This window comes from Bidens hawaiensis, unplaced genomic scaffold, assembly GCF_021521415.1.
Source record: "Bidens hawaiensis isolate Kalapana, Puna unplaced genomic scaffold, B.hawaiensis_p1.1 tig00021504_1, whole genome shotgun sequence".
Taxonomy (NCBI): Eukaryota; Viridiplantae; Streptophyta; class Magnoliopsida; order Asterales; family Asteraceae; genus Bidens; species Bidens hawaiensis.
The window spans coordinates 88729-108979 of NW_027493340.1; the positions used below are offsets into that span (position 1 = coordinate 88729).

Genomic DNA, 20251 nt, shown 5'->3' on the forward strand with positions numbered 1-20251 from the left:
ATATAAAGGGGAATACAATAAAAATAAATATTTTGTCTTTTCTTATAAAAGTTTCAAAAGGTTAAGATATTTTCAAAAATAAATATACTTTTTGTCTTTTCTTACGAGGGTAGAATGTAATTAATAAATGATGAAATGAAATAGATCATTTTGTATTGTTTGGATATTTATAAAAATGAAATGAATTATTACTTTGTGTTGTTTATTAGCAAAAAAACCCGCAAAGAATGCAATACAAATGACAAAAATATTTATATCTCAACATAAAAAAATTTACAAAATAAAAAATGACAATGGTGACAGTGGTGGTTAAGGGGGACGGTGGCGACGGTGTGGCGGTGATGGTCATGTGGCATAGTGGCGGCGACGTGAGGGAGAACAAAAGCAAAATATGAAATCAAAACAACACAATGTATCGATTCCAAGCTATTTTAAATAAAAAATTCAATTTTTTTTTCTAAATTTAACATGTAAAGAGGTTTTTACTGTTTAACAAATTATTGAGAGAATAACAAAAACTATATATATTGGTTTTCAAAATAATTTCTCATTCTAACATTTACCCTAATAAATTAATACTCGCTACTCTTTCATTACCAAAAAGTCATTAAATGATAAGGAAATAGGTTTTCTCAAAAATTGGGTTTTCTAACTAGTAACTAGATAGTAAGATCATTTGTAGTGGAGAGTTATGGGGCGACTTTATGACCCATAACTTTAGGAAACATCGCCCCCTTCAAGTTATGGGTTTTTTTTTTCAAGTTATAAACAAAACGCCCGATAATTGCACCAAAATCATAAAAGAGCCGTTACTTTTACCTTTAAGAATTAAAAGAAAAACAAATAAACAAAGTTATGGAGGCTTTATGACTACACTTGTTTTTTGTAAAAAGTCATAACTCTGACTGAGTGTCACGTGACACATAACGCCCAGAAGTGAGCCTTTATGACTACTCATGGTGTAAGTTTGGATCGAAAAGAAACTAAAAAGTTAAAAGAGTCTATTACATTGAATGCACATTAAGAAACAACTTGGTTTTATAGTAAAAAAAAAAAAGTCGATTAATTAAAAGTCTAGGGACGATTGTTGTAACCCATTTTTTTTCCTAGCAGTATATAACACCCCAAATTTGTGTGCATCTTCCAACCATAAAATCATAAAAAATAAAAATAAAATAAATTGTGTTGGGTATATACGATGAACTCCAAGAAAACTTGTGTGACAAGTGCAAGTGAATCTTCTGATTTGTCCAACGAAGATCGCACACCGGAGGAATTACTTGCAGGGCTCAAGGTAGACCTAATGCCAAAACACGTCGCATTGATATTAGACGGTAATCGAAGGTGGGCAGTGAAAAAAGGTTTGCCCAAAATGTTTGGTCATAGTGCGGGTAGAATGGTGGCATTGTCCCTTCTTCGGCTATGTTCAAAACTTCAAATTAAAGTTGTGACACTTTTTCTGTTTTCTACTGAAAATTGGCGTAGGCCAACGGTAAGTAACTGGACTTCTTTTACTTTTAATACCTCGTATTTGTTTCTATTTCATTTCTTTTGTTTGATTGGAATGTTTCATTCAAGACTACAAAATAAAGATTCTGACGCCTGAATCTGTCTGTAAAGGTCTTTACCGATGAATGTAGTATATGACGGTTGGTTATCTGGTTTGCGACTAACTGCATGCCTACGGACCTTTTCAGTGATGGATTTTCCAACTAACTTTTGAAATTGTAAAAAAAAAAAGTATTTTCCATCAATGAATTACCAACGGATTTAAAATACGTACATAACCTTTTTACCGTCGATAATTTATCCAACAAAAATGATTTTATATATTTTGTGGATTTCGTTGGTAATTAAGCCTGAAAAAATTAAAAATTACTTTTTTTTCTTTTAGATTCCATTGAATCAATCCTTAATCTATCATTCATGCTCATTTGTTTAGTAGTGTGAATCTAAGAATATTTTCCAATTTCCATAAGAAAGAACATGATAACTTATCACCAAAACTACTGCAAATATATTTGATGTATATATGAAATTAAGGGGGTGTTTGGATGAGCTTTTATTTTTTGCTTTTCGGATGGGTAAAATGTCCAAAATACCCTTCCAAAAGCACCTAAAAGCTAATTGAGGGGGTGTTTGGGATTGCTTCTTAAAAATGTTTATCTTTTTAGAGAGGCAAAATGTCCAAAATGCCTATCCAGAAGCACCTAAAAGCATCAAATTGGTGCTTTTAGGTGCTTTTGGATGAGCATTTTGAACATTTTTCATCTCCAAAAAACAAAAAACATTTTTAAAAAGCAATCTCAAACACTCCCTGAAGCTTTTAGGTGCTTTTGGAGGGACATTTTGGACATTTTACCCCTCCAAAAAGCAAAAAATAAAAGCTCATCCAAACACCCACTAAATAACATGTCTAGCTAGTTTGATATAAATATCAAGTATGTAGTTTTATTATTGTGCAGGAGGAAGTTGATTTTCTAATGAACGTGTTGGAAGAATCATTGAGGATAGACGGGGATGAATTCTGTAGGTATCGATCTTAATTCTTAAAAGGTTCAAAGTTGAAAAAAGAATTAAGCCAATATGTTGTGAAATGCTGAAGAAAAACTTATGTTTTGCATAAGACTATTTTACTTAGAATTATAATTATAAACAACTAAATAAAAAGTAGTTTTGTTATTGTTTATAGAAGTGGATATACTTGTAATCAGAATGACAAACGAGACTATACTAGAATATAGAACCGCCCACCCTACCATATATTTACTAGTTACTAGGAACAGTTGATAGGCTAATTAATCATAGATGGTGAATTCTTTTTAGGGTGGCTAACTTAGACATACTTTAATTCAGCTCTTAATATATATATACCTTTTATCAACATATAAGGCTTGAACCTTTACTATTTAGACAGAGACGTCTTTTTTCAACATTTGATACCACCAAACCAATAACCCTTTGGTATAGATGGCGTTTTTGGCGTGCAAAGAAACTTTTATTAAGATAATAGGGAGGAATTCGAACAACTAAGTGGGTTTTTAAGATATCAGTAGGTAATTTTTTTTTTTTAGGTAATTGACAACTTAAAATGAACCATGACTTGATTAAAACTTTAACACTGTATTTTTTAATTTTTTATTTAAATGTTTGGAAAGAAAAGATAAGAAAAATGTTCTTTTATCATTATTGAGTTTTTTTTAAAGAATATAAAGAGAATGGAAATAAAAATTGGGCATTTTACCTCTAAAACTTTCCAGTCAAATATGACATAATTGTGAATGAAAAGTTTATAGCTCATTACAGTATTACTAATTTATCATATCTCAATTCTATTTTTCATGTTGTTATGAAGACATAATTGTAAAGTTAATTTTTTTCCCTATCTTTTCCTTCCGATCTAACTCAAGAATGTAATTAACATTTTTTTCTTTTATTTTATTTTAACTCGAGAATTCTTTTAAGTATATAATTTCTTTCCTTTTCTTACATTATCCAATCTTATCATTTATTTTCCTTGTATTTTAAACCCGAGAATACAGTGTAACCGTTGATGGTAATATGTATAACACCACATTAAAAATTTGTAAATCAATGAATGACTGTTGTAAAGTTTTGCCCCGGTAACATTACGAATACACAAATTGAAGAAATGGATCTAAATCTCATTGCCACTCATGATAAAAACCCTAAATCGTAATAATTTTGGTATCCTCTGCGTAAAGCCAGTATTTTTATTTTTTTCTAAAACAGCAGAGACACCCATATAGAAAAATTAAACTTCGATCTTACTGAACTTATATATATATATATATTTATATATATATATCACTCCTTGTTTTATATGTATTTACTTTGCATGCAACTTAGTCGTGGTTGTCGAGTAAGCGTGATGGGGGACAAGGGAAAGCTCTAGGAGTCACTACAAGAAGTATGCGCAGAACTCGAGGAGAGATCGCGTGCCCATTCAGGAACTCACATCATTTTTGCCATCAACTATAGTGGTAAACATGACATTCTTAAAGCTTGCAAGAGCCTTGTTATACAAGTGAAGGATGGTGCTATTCTACCAAACCAAATTGATGACTACATTTTCGCACAAGATAAGAGAGTGGAGATTGAGATGGTTTGGACATGTAAAGAGAAGACAGACGACGAATCCTGTTAGATCCGTAGAAAACATTACTATAGAGGGGAGGAGGGGTAGAGGACGACCGAAATTGACTTGGGATGAGAGGATTAGGCATGATTTGATAGACTTAAACCTCTCCGAGGACATGGTTGAGGATAGGAATTCGTGGAGAAGTAGAATTAAAGTTTAGGATTTTTAGAGAGAATTGAATACCTGAGGGCTTAGACTTAACTTATTTAGGTCACATTCCATAATGGTATTTCCCTTACATATTTTATTATTATTATTATTATTAGCTTTTATATTGCGGTTAAACTGTGACCTTTTTATTAATATTATTATAATTAGTAGTAGTTTTTTATATAACTATTAAACTTTGATTTCCTTTTTTTGCTTCATACACATGTTCTTAGAGCCGAGGGTCTCTCTGGAAGCCACCTCTTTATTCCTTTGGATAGAGGTACGGTGTGCCTACATCCCACCCTCCCCAGACCCTACCTATAGCTCTGCTGTCGGTGGGATTTTACTGGGTATGATTGATTGATTGATTGATTGATTTTCGCACAACAACTCTATTCGAAATGTACTGAAATTCCTTGTCCGGATCTAGTCATACGTACTAGCGGAGAAATTAGGATTAGTAATTTTATGTTGTGGCAGATGGCATACAGCAGGCTTTATTTCACCAAGAAATACTTTCCTGATTTTGAAGAGAATGATCTTATTGAGGCTTTACTTGCATTTCAAGGAACAAAATGACATTTGTGTTAGCTAGATAATCTAAAATAAAGTGGATGTGTTCTCAAATCGAATAATGTTGGTTTTCTTTATGCTAGCACTTCTGATATAGCCTAATAAGTTGTACTAGTATATTGTGTTGTTAGTTATCGGATACCATATGTAGTGTTCTTATTCAACATTTAAAAGTTCATATAGATTGTGTTTATTTTGATAATTTAACATCTTTCTACTAGTTTATTTGTTGTATCATATGCAAACGAGCTACCACAGTATGATATTATCGAGCTAGTATCTGCTTCTTGTTACTAACAAACACTGGAAATAAAATCTCAGGTTTTCCATGTGTTCCAGATATCTCATAATAACATAATATCAAAAACCAAATGCTAGCCTAAAGGTATCAAGGTGTGTGACAAATGTGTTCTTCCCAAATGGTTAAAGATCTTAGTCAGATTTTGGCATAAATTTAAAAAGTAGTTTTAAAAGATGTGAGTTAAACTATAGAAGCAAAATATTTTTTTTTAGTAAACGCGATCATAAAATTCACATTGTTTTAATGCTTCTTGTTGAATGTCCTTTAAATTTATTATTTTAATTCAAAAGTTTAAATTTTTTTTATTTTCATCTACAGAGTTTCATTTTTGTTACAATTTTCGTTTTTATGATTTGTTGGAATCCATTACTTCAGTCCAAATTATGTTTAACTAGATGGAAGATAATCACAACGAAAACAAAAATCTAAAAACATAAATAAATAAAAATAAAATTTCAATTCGAAATGGCAAAATTAATCAAACTATAAGAACGAAACCCGCAACTCTCTCCATAACAAGATATTTTTCAATCTCAAAAATAAAAATGTTATAATAATAATAGGGTGCAGTTACTATACGCTAATGTCTTAACGTACGGTAGGTACGCGAGACGCTCAAAGGCAAAAACCTAAAAAGCTCAGAAAACGCCCACAAAACTTACAAGCTCAGCAAACGCTCAAAAAACGGTCTTCGTGAAAAGTGTGAAAAATTGATCGATTAACCATCCAAAACTGTTTTTTCGATGAACAAATGATTGATTGGATATGTATTAATGATTCCGAGATGTTTGAATGTGGTTTCATGGATCGACTCGTAAAAAAAATGAATTTGCCTACTTAATATACTGTATCGGATCTTTTCACAATAATAATAATAATAATAAGTTTAGAAAGAGTTATTCCCAAAATCAGCCATCTCTTCTTCGCTCTCAAAGTCCTCCAAACGCCGCTCTTCACCGCCGTCACTGACGACGTGGTTGCAGCTTTTTGCCTAGTTTTTCCCCAAAACAGAGGATTAGGGTTAGGGTTTAGTTTGAAGAAGAAATAATGAATCCACTGACGTTAGTGAAGCGTATTCAGAACATAAACTCAAAGGAAGCATCTTTAGGTATATCAGAGGATGCTTCATGGCACGCCAAGTACAAAGACTCAGCCTATGTCTATGTTGGTGGCATTCCTTTTGATCTCACTGAAGGAGATCTTCTTGCTGTCTTTGCTCAGTAACTTCTCTTTTTATTATTATTATTATTATTATTATTATTATTATTATTTTGTTTCTAAATGTTTGTTCCATTAGGGATTAGGCTAGTGTCTAGTGATAAAAGGCTAGGGATTTCTAGGATAATAACAACATATAGACATTAATTAGGGATTAGGAATTAGGCATGCTACTTGCTTAGTTCTACGTGTACGGGAGTGCGTAGGGGGGTTTTGGGTATGGAAAATTCTTCGGTTTTTTTGTTATATGTGTAAGTGGTTAAGACTTAAAAACACTGATATCAGGAAAATCGGTGATATATCGGTTGATGTGATATTATTGGTATCGATATTTCACATGAGGACGGATAACTGATATCCCACTGATATTGACTGCATAGCTTTTGTATTTATCTTTTGCTGCTCCTGCTATTGACAGTTGTTTTTGTGATGTTAGGCCATGTGTATTGGTTAATCCGTCTTAAGAGACATTTTGCGCCACGTTATCATCACTTTTTTTTTGCAAAAAACATGTGCAATGGATAAAAGTTCTCATGCCCCTGTAACGCCCCATAATGCCCCCGGGGGATGATGTAGGGGCTTTATCCGCCCTTATAATGCCCCATTATGCACGGACTTAAGTGTTATGCTTTATGTGTGTGTTGTTGAGTGCCGTTTGCATGTGTTTTTTAGTTGCCTCATCTTAGTTCTTTGTGCTTTTCAAGTCGGTGTTCTCGCTATGAGCAGCCTATCTATCTCATAGGATAGGGGTAAGGTGTGCTTTCATTGATTGCTTATCTATATGTTGCTTGCTATACATGTTCATGCAAAATAGTAACTCTCGTTTTAACTTCCTGTTAGGTTAAAGATATTTTTTCTTGTTGTCCATTAGATTGTTTTGTATTAGGGATTTCATCTGCTATTATCAAAGTACACCATTTTGCTTGTTAATTAACTGGACTGTAAACTTGTAACCTTTTGAGGTTTCAAAATGGACTGTTAATTTTTTGGGCAAAGTGCATGAAAATGTGATGAGCTTTATACAATTTGTCTTTGTATGTAATGAGTTATATTACAGTTTTACTAGCATTGAGTTACATTATTGAAGTATATCATTTTTGTTATCATACAGTTAACTTAGTTTCTAACATGTAGGTATGGAGAGATTGTTGATGTGAATCTAGTTAGAGATAAAGGCACAGGAAAATCGAAAGGGTTTGCTTTTGTTGCGTATGAGGACCAGAGAAGTACAATTCTTGCTGTCGGTTAGTGTCTTCATCTATCTGAGTTTGGATTTATTATTTATATAAATTTTCATAGTTGGTGACTAGATGAGTGGTTGAGTTCATGAGTCTTAACAATGTCAATAGTATATATTTTAGAATAATATGATTTGGAACTTTGGTTTATATAAAATGAACTGTGGACAACTTTTGGCTCATTTGAGCTAATACCATTTCAAAGATTTTTTTAAGTTTAGTTGTTTGACTGGTTGGAGTTTAATTGTAAGTCAATAATAATCTCATCTTTATGTTATTTTTAACTCTGTATAATAAAAGAAAACTATGTGGCATCAACATTTTTCTATAGGACAGATTGCAACCCCGCATTTCATAATATTTAGGTTTGGTTGAGAGGAGATGAATTTATCAATCAAAACTGTTTTAAAATGGTCAATACTCCTGTAGATCTTTCTTTACTCTCAAATTTTCCAGTAATATATTAAACCTCGTGCTCTTATTTATTGTCCATTTGCATCATAATATCTTTTGACATATATCATTTCTCATATTTTGCGTTTCTTATTCTTTTATGTTATTCTTTGTTAAACTACAAAATGTAGTTCATTTCCTCCTAACATCTACATTATTATTTTTTTATGATGTTTTTTTCATAACCATTTAAGTAAGCAAATATGTTAAACTCTTTTACAACCTACTTTTTTTAGTCTCAGTCCCTTCTATGATCAACTAGCTACAAATATAAATAATAAAATAGTTTTCAACTTCATGAAATAGTATACCGTATACTACTTTTATCTCGTCATAAATATTTGCATGTACTGATTTGACACACACAAGCTACATAATTAGTCTAAATTTCTGTCTCACGATATAATAAAATTAAGCTTTACTGACATCATGGTTTGTCTATTTAAAAAATATTTGTATTTATAATAATATTAATACTTTTAACATTTATTTTTCTTTCAGATAATCTGAATGGTGCCCAAGTTCTTGGGCGTACAATAAGAGTGGATCATGTCGCTAAATACAAAAAGAAAGAAGAAGAGGACGAAGAAGCCGAGCAGCAGAAAAGAGAGGCACGAGGAGTGTGTCGTGCTTTTCAGAGAGGCGAGTGTACACGTGGCGCTGGATGCAAATTCTCTCATAACGAGCAAGTAAGATTATTTTAAATCATAATAATATTTAAAAGTTCAAGATAATGAACAGGTAATATAGTTTATTTAACACATATACTTTGAATTCAGAGGGCTGCAAACACTGGTTGGGGTGCTCAAGATGCTAAAAATGCAAGATGGGAGAATGACAAGTATGAAGGCCCAACAAGAGGCCCAGGCTCAGGCCCATCGCAGCGGGGGATGCGCGACAAGGACAGGGACAGGTACAACAAACAGAAAGAAACAAAATCAAGAGACGAAGATACCAGAAGCAGCAGATCGAAACCGGACAAAAAAGATGATGATTATTATGGGAATAGAACATCAAGGTATGAATCTGCAGATGATAATAGAAGGGATGAAACGAGGTCAAAGTATGACTCAGAGTCTTATCGGAGAGAGTATCGAGAATCTGACAGACGAACGAGCCGTGACCACAGTAGGAAGGATGAGGACCGCCGCGTAAGATCACACAGAGGATGAACCGCGTGTTTTAGTTGTCGTGTTTGTTAACTGGGTCCATCGATTCACACCAAGTTTGGCTTTGATACTGAATTATTCTCCTAAGTGAACACAAGCTGTGAAAGTTTCACATTTTTAGTCAGTTGATGCGAATATGTTGTTTTGAACTTTTGATCATGTATTATGGTATCTTAGAAGGGCAAATTTGACCCAGTTGTGTACTTATGGGTTAAACAAAAGATTTAACTACAAAGAAAGCGAGTCAAGTGAGAGGTTATGCGGATTAGTATAAACTTCATGATCAAGAATTTTATAATGGGTAGATTAAATATTTAATTCAATCGGGTGCTCAATTAATACAAGTATCAAACATGAAAACGACTCGTTTAACACTTGATTTTGGCAGTATGAGTACGACAATATACGTTTTATGTACCAATGATGTACTTTAGCCTCTTAATTTCAATTATGTTTAAAGGTATAAAATTGCGTAGCGTACTTTTTTGCTAAACAAGTCTTATCGTGTCTAAACAGGTGTCCATTATGACATCCCTAGGCAAACTTAAAACAATGTAGTGTTTCATAATTGATGTACGATAAGTGAAGATCATTAAACCAGTTGCTTTAGGAAGCGCATATCTCATAATATTAAACATGTAACCTTTTTATAGTTAGATTTTAAACATGTTATTTTTGGCTGAATCAAAATACAATAACTCCACACTTATGTTATATAGTTATGTACTAAGCGTAGTACTCGTTTAGGGTTACGTAACTGAGACTATTGAGAGTCACAATTCTACATTTACATACATATACACCACACCATATTGCATATATACTCGCGTATGTACTATTGTTAGTGCGTAGTAAAAATATTTTAGCGTTTTAAGAAAATAAGTTGTTACGTTGACTGTAAATACAGCACACCAAAAAACTGCTATTCTCTTCATTTTCTCACAAGCCAAGTTTTAACTGAGATCAATTAGCCATGCCACAAATTCTAAGCTTAAATTTGGACAATTTGATACATATACAACTAAAAACTCACAACATTCAATGCCAAATAGGCACAATAGTTCACGCGTGTCGTGGCATCTAAATGTCCATTTTCATAAAGATTATTCACTCTCCAATAATCAATAGTCACAAAGACCTTGAAAATCCTTTGCACTACTAAGTAAAAACCAAGTGACAAAAAAGAAAACTTATCTACCCAGAGACATAACCGACCACCGAAACCAATTATTTCCGTGTGCTCGTTAATCAAGGGCAGTTGACGCGATCTCATTTGTCAACAAACGATGACTCGGCAAGATCAATAGCGCGTGCAAGTGCAGCAGCTTTATTCTCACACTCCCTGTGTTCATCAGAAGGATCACTATCAGCAACTATACCTGCCCCGGCTTGAAGGTGCGCCACCCAATCGCGTCGCTTGTTTGCATCGTCATACTTGTACATTGTGTCATAGCTTGCTGCTGTTGGAAACACGATTGTTCTTAAGGCCAATGCGATGTCCATGTCACCAGTGAAGGAGATTCCACCAAACCCACCACTGTAGGGTCCACGTCTAGTCACTTCCAGCTTATCAATCAGTTCCATGGCTTTCACCTGTTGCATACAAGTTTTGAGTAACACGTAACACATGCGAATTAAGAAATGAAGAACGACTTTTTAGAAACCTTGGGGGCCCCACTAACTGTTCCAACAGGTAAAGCGGCACGTAGGGCGTCCCATGTACTTAATTCATCAAGCAGCTCTCCCGTAACCTACAAAAGAGACCGAATGGATTGACCGACAGCATCATAGCAATAAAGAAATCTAAAAAGTAGTAAGCTAGTTAACTTTAAGTTACATTTAATTTGGAATATTATAACAATTTAGAAAGAGTAAAATAGTCATATGGGGACATGGGGTAGAGATGCTATAATCCTTCCTATATTTAACCTTCTAAGGGGTGTGTCCCGTTTGTTTACCCACAACGGGTTATAAACAAACCGAATGTCCAGGAACAGTATGTAAACCGTTCGGCGGAAGTTCGTCCATGTTTGCTTATATAATAAACAAACGAAAATGAACAAAAAAAAGATTGTTCATTTAGTTAAACGAACAAGCATGAACACACATTTTGTTCGTTCATTTATGCTCGCGAATGTTCGATTATGTTCGTTCATATAAATCTGTTTATTCGTTCGTTTACGTTCATTTATGTTTGTTAGTTTAAGCTTGATTAAGTTCGCGGGTTTATGCTTGTTAATATATTCATTTAATTTTTTAGGCCCATTACACATTTTTCAAATTTTAATAAATTTTTAGGCCCATTACAGTTTTTTCTAGTTTTAATAATTTTAGGCCCATTACAAATTTTTCTAGTTTTAATAAATTTTTAGGCCCAACACATTGTTGTTCAGATTTACTTTTAATTGGTTTTAGCTCAGTCATGTTCGTTGATCAATGTACAGCTATGTTCGTTCGTGAACCACTCATACATACTACTAACAAACGAGCCCAAAGATGTTCTTTATCTTAGCGGATGAACAGGAACAAGAAAACCACATTCTTTGAATTGTTCATGCTCGATCGATTTTTCGGTTAAAGTTAAACGAACAAACACAAACATGCTCCTTTTGTGTTCGTGTGATTAGTTTACAAGCCTAAGTACGACTGAAATAAGTTCGCTTGTTGCCTTTAGTTTCTGATTTTAAATGATTTTTGCAAATAAATAAATAAACCTTTGACCTGTGTTTTCTGAATTACGACTGAAATAAGTTCGCTTGTTGCCTTTAGTTTCTGATTTTAAATGATTTTTGCAAATAAATAAATAAACCTTTGACCTGTGTTTTCTGAGTTACGACTGAAATAAGTTCGCTTGTTGCCTTTAGTTTCTGATTTTAAATGATTTTTGCAAATAAATAAATAAACCTTTGACCTGTGTTTTCTGAATTACCACTTTCTAGATTAAACATAAACCAGTTGTGACTTAACCAACTATGCAATATGCGTGTAAGAATAATAATTTACCGTGGAGCTAATATGCATGACGTGAGAATACCGTTCAACATTCATCAGTTTCTCGACGTTAACAGAACCAGGTTTTGAAACCTGCAGGAATATCCTTGTTTAGTAGTAAATAATTGAAATATAAAAATTTATGTTAACATTAAAACCACCTTTCCAACGTCATTCCTCCCTAAATCAACCAGCATGATATGCTCTGCACATTGTTTTTCATCATGAAGCAGTTGTTTTTCCAGCATATAGTCTTCTTTAGGTGTTTTTCCTCTCCTTATAGTCCCCGCAAGGGGTCTATTTGTAACTTTTCTCTGTCAACAAGAGCATATAAAGATGAATCATACAAAACAACACTAATATAGCTTTAAAAAACATTTATTTAATTTAATGTGACTTCTTTTTGGAATCAATAACTAAATAGAGGTGACAATTTCACCCCCACTTACTTATAAATAACTAGCAGGCCTGTAAACTTGTTCATTTAGTTAAATAAATGAACATGAACACATGTCTCGTTCATTCAATAATGTTCGTTTGTTTAAGTTCGTGAACCTTCGCTTATGTTCGTTCGTGTACGTTCATTATTTTACTTTTGTTTTCGTTCGTTTACGTTCATTAATATATTCATTTAAATATTATGGCTCATTACAACTTAGTATAGTTTTAATAAGTTTTTAGGCCCGACACATTGTTCTTCACATTACTTTTAACTAATTTTAGCTCAGTTATGCTCATTCATCTATGCTTACTTATAATCGTCCTTTTGCGTTCCTGAATCGCTCACTTATACTATTAACAAGCAAACATACAGAAACACAAACATGATCAGTTTCTTAACGAATGAACACAAACAAGAAAACCCCATTTGTTTAATTGCTAGTGTTTGATCTTTTGTTCAGTTGAAATTAAATGATCATGAGCATGCTCCGTTCGTGTTCGTCCGGTTCGTTCACAAGCCTAATGACTAGATTCTAGTTAGGTTATTATGGCTTATTACCTTTTTCACACGGGTAAGAATTTCAGGACTTGAAGCAACAAGTATAGACCCTCTAGCCTGTATGCATGAAAACACAAATACATAACTAAATAACCGTTACGTCCACTTTTCCCCTGAAGTGAGTAACAATAAAATACCAATTTGAAGTATCAAAAGAACAGAGAACCTGTAAGTAAGTCATGTATGGACTCGGGTTGACTATTCTCAAGGCCCGGTAAACTTCAAACGGATCTGCAAATGTACGGCGTTCAAAACGTTGACTTAAGACAATTTGAAATATATCCCCAGCTAAAATATGTTCTTTAGCCTGCAACACTGCTTCCTTGTATGCTTCACTTGTCATGCTTGACTTTTTCAAAGAAGGTCCAAATAAACTAGTATATAGTTTAATTGACCCTGGAGAAAGTTTTGGTCTGTACTGGAAGTCATATCAGAAGTCAGAACTACCAATGAAATATAAACAGAATCTATGCGTTTGACATTGTGACTAACTAACTAAAATAAAGTACTCACGGAACGATATCATGAACTCGTGACACTAATGTCTCCAAGCGTTCTGTTCCGTCTTTAAAAGCTTCATCAACAGAGGAATATTGATCCATTCGCACCCAATGTATCACATATGCTTTCTGGGATAGCAAATAACCACATAACTTAGAAAATTAAAAAATTACAGAATTAAGGATATGAAGGAAGTTGACATGTTGAGAACAAAAAGGTCAAACCTTCTCGACATGATCAAACACAATCACGTCATCATAAAGACCAAGATGAACATCTGGAAGGTTCCTGTCATCCTCCGGTGCTTTTGAAAATGGAAGCTTTTTCTTCTCTACATACCGCACCGTGTCATACGAGAAATAACCAACCCAGCCACCTGTTATTATGAATTATGAGAAATGGAAATTATAGTGTACGTGCAAACTAATGTCTAGTTAACAAGCAAAACTGTAAAGATATAGACTAATATCTGATTTCAATTCCATCAAGTCTGTAACATAACTAAGCCCTAATGAAAGCTAAGTGACTATCGTAATTATAAACTCATATCAGAAGAGGGCAAAGAATTAAAGAATAAACTGTCATAATCATACCACAAAACGCATCAGGGAGCTCATCAATTCTTTGAGGCTTCCATTGCTCCATTATCCTCCTAGGAACCGTCATGGGATCCTCCACAAACTCCTCTGTCTTCCGCCCTTCATGGTGATCCATAACTGCAACCATATTCTCCTTTGCCACAATTTCCATCGTAGGTTGAGCTCCAATCACACTGTACCGCCCCTAACATAGTAAATCCGCCAGTTAAACAAGTATAAATCAGCATCAACAAAAACTGAAAGATCACTGAAACTTTACTAATCAAAGGTATATATCCCTGTACTAAGCCTCGTCTCGTTATCCAATTTCATGAAAAACTTAAGATCTATATGCATCAAATACAAAGCTAATATGTTTTATTGCTTCTAACTTCTCTAATTTGGCTTAAATTGCCATCCGGAGAACAAATTTGCTAATAATATGCTCACATTTCTAAACTATCAAATAATCAAATGGCAATAACAATCAGTGCTTACAACATTGGAAGCCTTTAGGCCAGGCTCAACCGACTCGAACAAAAAACTCGGCGCATCACGATCATCTTCTTTTACGAGACACCTGTACGCCAAAACCGGCGTCAAATGATCGGAAAATATCGACCGGTATAACGGAATCAAGTTCCCATGCTTAGCAGCTTCCTTGAACTTCACCGAGTGATCGACTGCTAAAACAATAACAATAACAACAACAATCATCCATCAGTCCTAATACAATTAAACTAATTAAAAGCTAACAAAACATAATTACTAATGCGAATACAGTAATATTATATAATATTAATAATTAATTAAAAGTATAAAATAACCTGAAGCGGTTGGAGATTGAAGAGAGCATCTGAGAGTGACGAAACGCGGCGCCGCGGCGACGGCGGAGGTATTGAAGTGAACGGTGGAAGGAGGAAAGAAGGAGGTGCCGGAGCGGAGGGAGGAACGGCGGCGAGACGGCGGAAGAGGACGGTGAGAGATGGCTAGGGTTTCCATTGATTGAATGATAATATGATATGACATGAGTTTTGTTTGTGGACAACTGCACTGATGAAGGAAGCTCTGACGAATTTGCTGACGAAAAAACGTAACTGCTGGACTGTTATGAGTTATCGGGATTTTTGGGTCGTATTTTTAGTCAAAGTATGGAGTATTATTTTAGAGAGAACATTATTATTACACATGGTTAGTTTATATACAATTATTCACCTACATAACGAGATTTTTTTTGTTTTAAGGTGTAAAATTTACAACTTTGTTCATGTCTCAAAAAGTAAATATTACATTCATCTATAATTTTATTATATGGTAAAAGATAACTATTTATATATATATATATATATAGGTAAATGATCCAATACAATAATGTTTTAACGTACAATAGGTACGCGGGTCCATTTTTTCACGTATTGATCCATGAAATCACATCCAAACATCTCAGAATCGTCAATACATATCCAATCAATCATTGGTTCACCGAAAAAAACAGTTTTGGATGGTCAATCGATCAATTTTTCACTTTTTTTCACAAATACCGTTTTTTAGCGTTTAAGTTTTTGTGAGCGTTTTAGGTTTTGCCTTTGAGCCTCTCGCGTACCTACCGTACGTTAAGGCATTAGCGCACGGTAACCGCACCTATATATATATATATATACTATATATAAAGCATGAGTGAGGAACATCTTAATTTTTAAGAGGTACAAAACTTATTGCTTTTAGTACAATCTATAATGCATAAGTTTAAGACATCTTAAGTTCAATTTTGTATTTTGACAACTTTGTCTTCTAGCAAAATAAATCATGTTATGGTTAATTTTTAATCTATTCAAAAATAATTACAAGTATGGTCCTTTCATTTTAATCACATTTTGTTAATTTATATAATAGTTACATATATACCCCTTATTTTAAACCAACTACCCCCGACGATATTAAAACGTTTATAACTTTTTCACACTCTAATATTTTTTAAAAGCATTATACCATAAAAACGAGTATTTTATTCTCTTTAATTTGAGTATGATATTGCTATACTTTTTCATTTTGAAAACATAACATGTTACGTGATTACCATTAAAAACAGTCAAATGAATCGGGCAGGTTCAGTTGTTCGGGTCATGGGTCTAAAAGGTTAATTTGGTTTGGGTCGGGACGTGTTTGGGTTGAGAGGGGTCAAGTCATAGCAAATTTCGGGTTAGAACAGTGTCAAGCGGTATGGGTTGCGGGTCAAGACGAGTTCAATGTAGCATTACGTGCGCACCGACACCTGATTGCGTGCGTACAACCGTTGTGTGACGTGCTTACTAACACCGGTTAAGATTCCAATGCCACAATACGAACATATTATCTTCGGTTTACACGCGTACTATTGTGAAGTCTCGCACATACACACCAGTAACACCGGTCACGCATCCGATGTCATGTTTGCGTGTATACTCTGCCGCATTGCGCGGGCACGCAGCTAGTATATATATATATGTGTGTGTGTATGCATGTATATAAAGTTGTGCTTTGTTGTCTCACTTCACTAACTTGCATATTTGTTGCTTGATAAAATGAAAATGAATGGTTTTTAGACGTTGCGTTTTTATCAAATACACAATATATTTTTGGATTTACCAAAGCTTCAAGAGTAGTGGACCTAATGAGATGTCTTACTCCCTACGTGGCTCTCAATGTGAGCTTCTCTTGTTTCGCTACTGTATGGGGGCATTCGGACTTCAAACATGCCAACCTATGTTTGTTAAAGATGTTGTCTATGTTGTTGACAAAGGGCTCCGAGCGGCGATTGAGAGATATTGTGGTATATGGGGGTCCGTTTTTTGGGAATTTTCAGTGGAGACTAGCCTCTCTCCCTATTCGTTTTGGTAGTTTAGGGTTATATTCAGCCAAGAATATTTCCACTATGCCGAAAAACAAGTAATTGGATCTTGTTATAGGTTTTGTTTTAGTCCACAACAGAATCAAAACTTAGTAGTGACTCACATACAAAACTAACTATTAACACAATATGGGATATAACATTCCATAATAAACAACAAAATAATTATTTATACTAATCCAGAATATGTTTTCTATTTTACAAAGAAACATTTTGTAGAGTTGTATGCTAATCAGGTTGGGTTTGATGGTCTACACAGAACTATTTCAATTTTTTTTCCCGTAAATCCTTTTATATATAACACAAACCGAACTACATCTGAATAATGGGTAAGCGAGCAACAAGCTGCGCCGCTATCCCCTTTTGAATTGCAAAGCCTATTCTACTAAATATAAATCCTTGGTTCCTCGGGCTCTGCGAGTCACTGTGGACCACCTTCTGCACCCGCTCCAAGAAGCGAACCGCCTCGGGAGCTAGGGATCCAAAAGTGTCGAAGGCAAATGGAATGAACACATGTTGATTTTCCAAACACGATGTCTCATGCTTTGTTAGGAACAAAGCGTCGCGCGGAAGCGAAACAGCACACACATGCACAACGATAAACACGCATAAACGAAAATATAAACGACACAAGAATTTAACGTGGTTCGGTCCCCGCGAGGGGACCTACGTCCACGGGCTGCAACTAGGTTTTCTTATTAGCTCAGAACAAAGATTACAATTACATGATGGGATATATATAATAAACAATATTAGGGTTAAACATAATTAAGAACCAAAACTGGGCCTCCTAATAAAACCGGCCCAAAGGCCTTCATAACCCAACAATCTCCCACTTGAAGGCCTTGCGATAAATTCCAGCCTGCCATCCAAGTAAATATAACAATCTCACTCATCCAGTAACTCTAGTAATCTTCAGTAATAGAAATCTACCAAGCCTCCAGTTCCAAGAACAAGCTAAAACTTCAACAAAAGAAGTTCTCCAAGCCTCCAGTTCTCTAGGAACAAACTAAGATTTCTACCAATCCACACCCTGGTTGCATCCGCCCTTCTCATCAGTTACCTGAAAGGCCTATTGAAGCTCCCGAGAACTCCAATCCAGTCATCCCAGACCCAGCCATGACAAAACTCGCCAATGACTCATCCTCAATCTTAACCGACCCTCACTTACTCACACAACCGGCTTCAAAGACTTCCAGAGGATAAACACTCTCCAAATCAGCAGACTATACCAGGAGAGATTTTCACATTCGGATTCCTGGTCCTCCGAACCCAACGTCCCTTTGGAAACAAACCTAGAACACACCTGCATGCTCCCACTGTTACCAAAACCCCGAACATGTTCAGACCTCCTCCGAATACGCTCAAACTAACATCACTGTGGCTCCAGGCTTCATGTCTGCAAACTGAAACCCCTTAGCTCTACCCGATTCAGCGAGCCAAGACCTTATAACTCGGAAGTTGGTTCACTTCTTCCGACGATACAAAAAAAACTCGTATCTTCCAAAAGTCTTTAATTAAAAGATTCAACAATGCTTCATTGAAGTGAGTAACAAATAAAGCATACCATAATCTTGAACCCAAGAGTCGTCACCGCCTTCACTGAGTCCCAATGCATCAACCCCAGATACATTCTCAAAAGCAGAATTCCAAACCTTTCGACATCGACTCTTAAAATGTCTCACCTCTACGCAACCTATCAAGTCGACTATGCCCAGCTCCCACTGTTTCTGTTATCCCAACCCATGCCACACCAACACTCCATGAGATGAACCCAATCATATTTCCCTGGCAAATAACTTTACCCAACACAAGATCCCGATCCTCTCAAATGTTGTACCACTGATCACTATCAAACATAAAATAACTTCGCAGTTCCAAACGAACAAGAAGTAACAATCACAATTCTAGACCAGCTAACACGCAAACAATTAAAACAGCAGTAGAAATTTCATGGAAAGCAAGCGGTACCAAGGGTTCTATGACCGTACACACGACCAGTTAACGCAAACCCTAACCGAAAGATCATCCCAACGAGCAATAGTTCACATGACTTGCCACTAACCTCATTTTTTTTTTCACTTATGCCGTCACCAGCACACCCGCTGGTTCCATTTTCTCCAAGTTTATCCATCACCAGTACTATATCCAAGTTCACATGACAAACCAATCAACCAAAATCCATAACCGTCAACATTCCGATCATAACCACCTCGTCTTCAGTTATAACAATAACAAACGAGAACAAATCGAAAACAGTGAACAGACACAACAAGGGCACGGGCCTAAACTTGACGATTGTTCAACAGATGACTCAGACTAATCTCTTGCAAACAAATCTGAACCCGAACCTAAATGGTCTTCACAAAACCGGGTTAAAATAATAATGGTTGACAATAATGCCAAAACCCAAACTTGAAATACTACCAAAACCCAAAAACCATAAAAAGAACACAAACTAAAAGTTGTATGTCCTGATGTTCTTTTTGGCACAAACAGTGAAACAAGAAAGGCCTAGTTTCAAAAAAAAAAAAACTCCACTAGCTCCTTTTTGTTTTTCAAACATGGTCCAGCAAAAGAACAAAATAATCTATGGCCCACCTAGGGTTTAAAATATTGATACCTGCACTTGCAACTTCTGTTACACATATCTGGTTAACACACTTGCCGTCGAACCACGGTGGCTCGGCATTCGGCAAACTGCCCAACAGCCTCCGTCACCGGCGATCGTTAACACGATTCTGTTCAGCGACCTTAAAGCATTATCCGGCTAACATAACCTGGTCAACTCCGGTTGCTCCTCCTTCGCCGAATCGCCGGAAAACTGATGAGCCGGCCACCTCGCAACAGTCACACCTGCAACCTTTATTTCACGAACCAGAAAATCACAGTCGAAATCAAGGGATACCCACGACTTTCTCAGATTCGAACACGACAGCCAAAACCAAAACCGAAACTCTATTTCGACAAAACAGAAATCGTACGGAATCCAAAACTAATATGTGAAATCGTAACCAGTGCAACAACCTG

General features: G+C 35.2%; 2 protein-coding genes and 1 pseudogene across 3 annotated transcripts; 2 read left to right on the forward strand and 1 right to left on the reverse strand.

Annotated features, from left to right (window-relative positions):
• Window positions 1–1198: 1198 nt before the first annotated feature.
• LOC143563643 (cis-prenyltransferase 4, chloroplastic-like) lies at window positions 1199–5133 on the forward strand (annotated as a pseudogene).
• A 1076-nt stretch (window positions 5134–6209) lies between these two features.
• Window positions 6210–9356, forward strand: LOC143563644 (zinc finger CCCH domain-containing protein 25-like). The gene is made up of 4 exons (XM_077051142.1): window positions 6210–6406; window positions 7539–7648; window positions 8597–8784; window positions 8875–9356. Exons 1-4 carry the CDS (start codon window positions 6234–6236, stop codon window positions 9265–9267), a joined length of 864 nt encoding a protein of 287 aa, XP_076907257.1. The 5' UTR covers window positions 6210–6233; the 3' UTR covers window positions 9268–9356.
• An 871-nt stretch (window positions 9357–10227) lies between these two features.
• Window positions 10228–15346, reverse strand: LOC143563661 (anthranilate synthase alpha subunit 2, chloroplastic-like). Of its 2 annotated transcripts, none has more exons than XM_077051155.1 (11): window positions 15162–15346; window positions 14833–15020; window positions 14350–14539; window positions 13981–14132; window positions 13769–13884; window positions 13422–13668; window positions 13256–13312; window positions 12417–12569; window positions 12268–12348; window positions 10929–11015; window positions 10228–10857 (listed from the first exon to the last, which is right to left on the reverse strand). In XM_077051155.1, exons 1-11 carry the CDS (start codon window positions 15334–15336, stop codon window positions 10534–10536), a joined length of 1770 nt encoding a protein of 589 aa, XP_076907270.1. In that variant the 5' UTR covers window positions 15337–15346; the 3' UTR covers window positions 10228–10533. The 2 variants fall into 2 exon arrangements, with proteins under 2 accessions (XP_076907270.1, XP_076907271.1); XM_077051156.1 differs by having other exon boundaries at window positions 10229–10857; window positions 14833–15017.
• Window positions 15347–20251: the final 4905 nt, after the last annotated feature.